The following is a 6,895-nucleotide window of genomic DNA, read 5'->3' on the forward strand; positions in this document are numbered from 1 at the left end:
CTTCTCCCCTTTTTTTTCTTTGCCCCTTCCCTCTGGTCTGTCAGGTTCCCCCCAATAAGCTCTTTCCCTTAAAAAAATTACATACTACTATAATTTTAATGACCTTTGATTATTTTTAAATTTACTACAAAATTCATGTCTTTGATTATTGTTTATGGCCCTTGTCTATATTCCCACTGAACTATGGGCTTTTTATTTTATTTTTTACTTATTGAACTCTTTATTTAGTGCAGCATTAAGCCTTTGAATATAATGTAAATTAAAATGTTATCTCAAAAAATTAAAATGAAGAAAACAAGAAAGAGAGAGAAATAAAAGTGGAGAGGAGAGGAGGAGGGGTGAGGAGAGGTGGAAAAGAAAAGGGAAGGAAGGGATGGAGGGAGGGAGGGATGTATCATACTTTTAGAATTGTATCTATGAAATATAGGGAATCTCTTTGTATTAATACAATATAAAAACTGATGAAATTTGTGTTGTAGCAATTATCATGCATTTTTTGTAACCCTAAGACTCTTGTTTTAATAAATTCCTTAAAAAAAAAAAAGATGCTGGGAAAACCGAATTGGTAGCTTTGGGATCCACAAGGAGAGAATGCCCACACTTCCGGGAATGGAGAGTCCCTACCCGCATTTCCAAGAACAAAAAGTCCTTGTCAAGGTCCCTGCGGGTGCCTAAAGGTCAACCAATGAGGATCAGACCTGCCTCAACCTTTAACCCCCATGTCCTGTATCTATAAAAGGAGCCCTACCAACCTTAATTTTATTTAAATTAACCAGCTTGACTGATTTTATAGCAATCAGAATAAAGTTTGAAAAGATGCATTGTATATTTATATGTATATATGTTTACCTATGCATCTATCTACTCATAGCATCCATTGTGTTGGAAAGAATCAGAATCATCTGATTTCATCAAATTCAAGGGGGAAATTTCTCCTTCCTCAAAACAGACCTGAAAGAAACAATGTTACAATTACACCAGAGAAGCTACTGATTATAATTGGATCTATGGGACATTGTCCCTGGAGTTTCAGAATTTGTAATATTGTATAAATAGATTTATAGCTTTAATTTGCAACATGATTGGAAAATTTTCAAAAAGCAACAAATAAGTCACATTAGATAGTCAGAGGCTGGTCCTTTGGAGGGTATTTCTGCAGCATAGACAACAAGTCAACTCCAGCTGTATGAAAGATGTACCTATTATGTGTCTCCCACCATGAGACTCTCTCACTGTTTTCTTTGGTTTGAAAAGGAAACTCTGGGTCTATGTCTAAATGTTCAAAGTCTTCATTCAGTTAATTAATTTGTGTTTGCAGAAATCTAAATTTTTTTTGTTCACTGTATTTCCTGAATAATTTTGGATACATCTCTAGAAATGGTAGAAGAAACTGTGAACGTGGAAAGCAGAATATTTCATAAATATGAAGACAATTGCCAAGCTAGAGGAAGAAAACCACCTCAATGGCTCATAGGTAAATATAGGATCTAGCCATACATCAGTTAAAAATTAGGCTTGGGAGAAAAAAGAAAAAAATGTTTTTTTGTCTCATCTTCTCATGGTGTTTCTTGAATAAGCCTTCCTCCCACATTAACATTGCCAAAAGAAAATCTTGAAGCAAAAATGATGTGGATTTATCTGTTGACTTCAGGCTCAAATATTACTAATGACAGATTACTTCAAATACATCTTACTATTCTATCATAAATGTAGAGAAAGCTTTAAGCACAAACTACAAATTAATACAAGGGGGAAATACTATGAAATGCAAAGAGGGGGAGGATGTCCCTTGTTTTACCTATGTTTAGTATGTGACATTAATCCATGTGTGTACATACAAAGACTAAATAATAAAATGTTTCAAGCAAATTGGACAACTGGAACAGTTTTTATCTTCCTGGGATTTTCCCACTACCCCAAAGTCGAGATAATCATATTTGTTCTCTGTCTGCTGATGTACTTGACCACCTTGCTGGGCAATATTGTTCTGATCTCCATTACCATCCTGGATTTTCATTTGCACACTCCCATGTATTTCTTCCTCAGTAATCTCTCCTTTCTGGACATCTGGTACACTTCTTCTGCTCTCACTCCCATGCTGGTAAATTTTGTTTCAAGGAAAAATACCATCTCATTCTCAGGATGTGCTTCCCAGATGTACTTATCTCTAGCTATGGGCTCCACCGAGTGTATACTCCTCTCCATGATGGCATATGATCGGTACGTGGCTATCTGCAACCCCCTGAGATATTCCATCATCATGAACAGGAGGCTCTGTGTACAGATTGCAGCTGGATCGTGGGTGACAGGATGCCTCACTGCCCTGGTAGAAACTCTATCTGTGCTGCAGCTGTCTCTCTGTGGAAACAGCATCATTAATCACTTTGCTTGTGAGATTTTGGCTGTCCTGAAATTGGTTTGTGGAGATACCTCTATGGCACAGTTAATAATGCTGGTGATCAGCATACTTATTCTTCCTATGCCAATGCTACTCATATGTATCTCTTATGCATTTATCCTCACCAACATCCTGAGAATCAGCTCAGTGGATGCTCGAAGCAAAGCCTTTTCAACATGTGCGGCTCACTTGACGGTGGTGGTTTTGTTCTATGGGACAGCTCTCTCTATGTACCTGAAGCCCTCAGCCATAGATTCACAGGAAATAGATAAATGTATGGCTTTGGTCTATGCAGGATTAACCCCCATGTTGAATCCTATCATTTATAGCTTACGCAATAAAGAGGTAAAAGTAGCTGTGAAAAAATTACTGATTAGAAATGCTTTTAATACTGTCTTAATTTCCAACCTGAAATAATACTGGAATCTTAAACATTATCTGGAAAAACACACCATAGTTAATAAAACTAAAATGTAAAGAGTACTCATTTTCAACAGGAGTTCCCTATTATGCCCCCTATGCTGATTTGCCTTTGTATGTTAATGAATATTTACACTGAATTAGTCATGTTTCTAGGAAGGCAGGTAGCCTTATTGAATATCAACATAACATTAAAATTTGACAATTGCCTATCACTTCACTTTTACTTGCTGCATCATCTCAGTGTCCAGTTGTAGCATAACATGAATATAACATACAAAGAACATAAAATTCTGAGCCTAGAACTTTCAAATTTACTCTGATTTACAGTTGTCCCTGAATTTAAGGAGAAATAGGTATTTTAAATTAGTGTACATGTAATTCAAGATGTATACAAATATAAAAAATTCATAAATCATTAATTTTGGAATCTTCCTAGTTTCCAAGGTGTCAAAATATGAAAAATGGCTTTACATTTGATAAAATGCATTAGTGCTTTTGTTTATTTGGGACATGTTTAGGATGAGTAAATATCTGTGTGTATAAAGGTAGCATAGTAAAGATTTACACAACTCTAATGCTATGTAAGAAGTGGAGCAGAGGTCTAACAAAAGGAAATCTTGATGTATCTATGTCAGAATACTCTCCTACTGTGATTGGAGGGTCTCAGTGAAATCATGAACATATTTATGTTATTATTTTCTTAATTGATCAATTGTAATTGAAGAACAATCCTTATCCTGAAGTGATTACATTGAAGAAAAAATGCCCTATTAATACTGACACATACTGTACAAAAGTTCATGAATATATTTAATATTTGTCAGCAACATTACATAAATTATAATTTTATCATAATGCACATTCACATACTTCTTTTTGTTTTATATACTCTCTCTGGATCTAGGGAATGAGAATAATGGACACATTACTTACTCTTTATCAGAGAAGATTCTTTGGATTTATGTAATTGATGGCTTTATCCTATAGAGAAGGTGTCTCTTGCAACCATGGATATAATTTCCCTGAGCCTCAGGTTTTAGAGATGATATAATTACAGATAATTATAACAAGAGACTCCAGCTCCAGCAAAACAGAACTTGCATGGACGGACTCTGCAGTGGCTGAATAGATTTAGGAAGAAACCTTGTAGAAGGCAAGAATTCAAGGAATAATTACTCTCCTGGTGATCTTAATTCAAGCGCCCTTCGGACACATGAGAAAATTTTTATTTCTCAGATATCAGATGTCTAGTTCTGTTAATGGAGAATCTCTCTAAAGGTAGGGATTAGAAATATACATAATGGATAAAGACAACACAATTGTTCTGATCTTCATCTTTACTAGAACACTTTACTATCAGACAAGAGTAACCACAGTATGATAACTGAGGAGAGGAAGAAGTATTAAACCTATTACCCACCTAATATTTGCAACAATTCAAAAACACAGTTTTCAGGTAATATCAAACATTGAGAATACACATATTCATCTTATTTGTTTCTATAGATAAAAATAAATCCTTTTTAAAAAGGTATTGATGTGACATTTTATACCTCATAAGCTTCATGTGATAATTCTTCATTGGTGTCCATGGTGGATATCTTCCACTGCTTTCCCAGGATCATTAGTATGGTGCTAGATTGGAAGTGGAACAGCTGGAGCTTGAACTGGCACCAGTAAAGTATGCTAACATTTCAAATGTTAGCTTAATCCATTGCACCACAGACCTGGTCCTACGATTTTTCCTTCTTTTTTGTTATATTTTAGAATAAATTTCCAGGAAGCATTTACTTAATCAAGGGCAAAAAACAATTCTATGATTCTCAATAGAAAACTTTTATGGTTTTTGTTAATATAAATCCAAATTGCTTTGGAGGAGGAGAGGGATTAAACCAATTTGTTTACATCTCTATTAACATAAATAACATTCATATAACTAAAAGAACTTGCAACACTGAAAAAATTTTTTCTCAAATATTTCACCATAATATACTCCATGTACTACTATTTTGCTTAACTATTTATCTCTTCCATTTAGTATGTCTTTGTTATCTTTCCTATACATTATATCCTGGGTATTGCTATTGGTGGGCATTCAGACACAATAAGGAATTAGAGAGGAATTGGGTCTTCCTCTGGAGCTTAAAACTTTTATACTAGCATACTTCAAAATGTTTGTGGGAAATGGAATTATAGATAAACTTCTTTTGAGAAATAATTTTTGAAATTCACAAATAGTTTTTCATACTATGTACTTCCACAAACTTTTTGAAGACATATAATAGAATGAGAAATAGCTAAACTTTTTGTGCATCAAAAGTCACCTCGTAATTACCTCACAGAAGTGTATATTGGCGCAGGGATGGAATAAGCACAGTATTTTGAAAAGATAATGCCATGGAGGTAGACTAATTCAGAATAATTATGATACATGAGACTAGCTCATGAAATACAGTTTTTAATATAGAATAAATGGAAAGGTTATTAGAGGTGACAAGATTAAGACCAATAAACCAGAAGGCAATAAATATTGTCCATCCAGATACAAAACTGGTGTCTGAGCATTCCTAGATTATATCTCTCTACTACTCTAGTCAGAAGAAATTGTTGGAGTACAACACACAGATAATTATTTCTTTTAGTTCAGTTTCCACAGTTCATTTTTTATTGTCAACTTTAATTTCTCAGATCCTATTATTAAAAAATTTGCCTTGACTGACCTTACTGAAAATAAGTTTAATGGGTCCTCTAAATATTATATCCAATTTTGTCTCTACATCTTCATTTACATGCCTGATGTGCAATAAAAGATTGTGCTATACTTTCTGAAACAACAGAAAAATTCTGTTATGATATGTTCATTTTCAAACTTTACTAATATAACTTTATCTCGATTTTAAAGATGTTTGTCCTATTATATATATGTATATATTTATTTTAGCAGAAAAAATTATTTTAAACAAAGTTTTTCAAACCTATATTTGAGTCAATACTGATAGATACAGACATTTCATTCTTCTTTCTTTTTTCTCTCTTTTTTGTTTCTTTTCCAAATTTTAGCCCCCACATATAAGGTAGAACATACAGTATTTGTCTTTCTGGGTATGACTTGTTTCACTCAACAGGATATCCCCTGGTTGCATCCATTTGCTGCAAATGGTAGAATTTCATTATTTTTCCTTGGTGAATAATATTCCATTGTGTATATATACCACATCTATTCATCTGATGATGGACACCTTGGTGGGTTTCAAATTTTGGTTATTGTGAGCAGTGCCACTATAAAGATAATGGTGCAGGTATCTCTTTGATACACTGGGTTCAAGTCTGTTCGGTATATACCCTGTAGTAGAATTGTTGGGTCGTATTGCAAGTCTATTTCTAGTTTTTTAAGAAATTGTCACACAGTTTTCCACAGTGGCTGCACAAATTTACATTCCCACTAACAATGTATAAGTGTTTTACTTTCTCCATATCCTCACAATTATTTGTTACTCTCTGTCTTTTGGATAATAGCCACAAGTGATATCATTGTGGTTTTGATTTGCGTTTGCCTGATGGCTAGCGATGTTGAGCATTGTTTCGTAGATTTGTTGGCCATTTGTATTTCTTCTTTTGAGATGTCTCTATTGAATACCTCTTCCCATTTCTCTTTATTTTAGCTTTTATTTAATGAATATAAATTTCCCAAGTACAGCTTATGGATTACAATGGCTTCCCCCCCCCATAACGTTCCTCCCACCCGCAACCCTCCCCTATCCCACTCCCTCTCCCCTTCCATTCACATCATGATATATTTTCGATTCTCTTTATATACAGAAGATCAGTTTAGCATACATTAAGTAAAGATTTCAACAGTTTGCTCCCACACAGAAACATAAAGTGAAAAATACTGCTTGAGTACTAGTTATAGCATGAAATCTCAGTGTACAGCACACTAAGGACAAAGATCCTACATGAGGAGTAAGTGCACAGTGACTCCTGTTGTTGACTTAACAAATTGACACTCTTGTTTATGGCATCAGTAATAAACTTAGGCTCTTGTCATGAGCTGCCAAGGCTATGGAAGCTCCC

General features: G+C 34.4%; 1 protein-coding gene across 1 annotated transcript; it reads left to right on the top strand.

Annotated features, from left to right (window-relative positions):
• Positions 1 to 1,855: 1,855 nt before the first annotated feature.
• On the top strand, positions 1,856 to 2,815 carry OR13F1 (olfactory receptor family 13 subfamily F member 1). The gene has a single exon (XM_002708141.4). It carries the CDS (start codon positions 1,856 to 1,858, stop codon positions 2,813 to 2,815), a length of 960 nt encoding a protein of 319 aa, XP_002708187.3.
• The last annotated feature ends 4,080 nt before the right edge of the window (positions 2,816 to 6,895 follow it).

This window comes from Oryctolagus cuniculus, chromosome 1, assembly GCF_051225735.1.
Source record: "Oryctolagus cuniculus isolate XC-2025 breed Fujian yellow rabbit chromosome 1, ASM5122573v1, whole genome shotgun sequence".
In the NCBI taxonomy this organism is placed as follows: domain Eukaryota; kingdom Metazoa; phylum Chordata; class Mammalia; order Lagomorpha; family Leporidae; genus Oryctolagus; species Oryctolagus cuniculus.

What these genes read in the sequence shown, in the direction of transcription:
- OR13F1 (XM_002708141.4), top strand. Translation starts at nt 1,856, where the DNA reads ATGTTTCAAGCAAATTGGACAACTGGAACAGTTTTTATCTTCCTGGGA.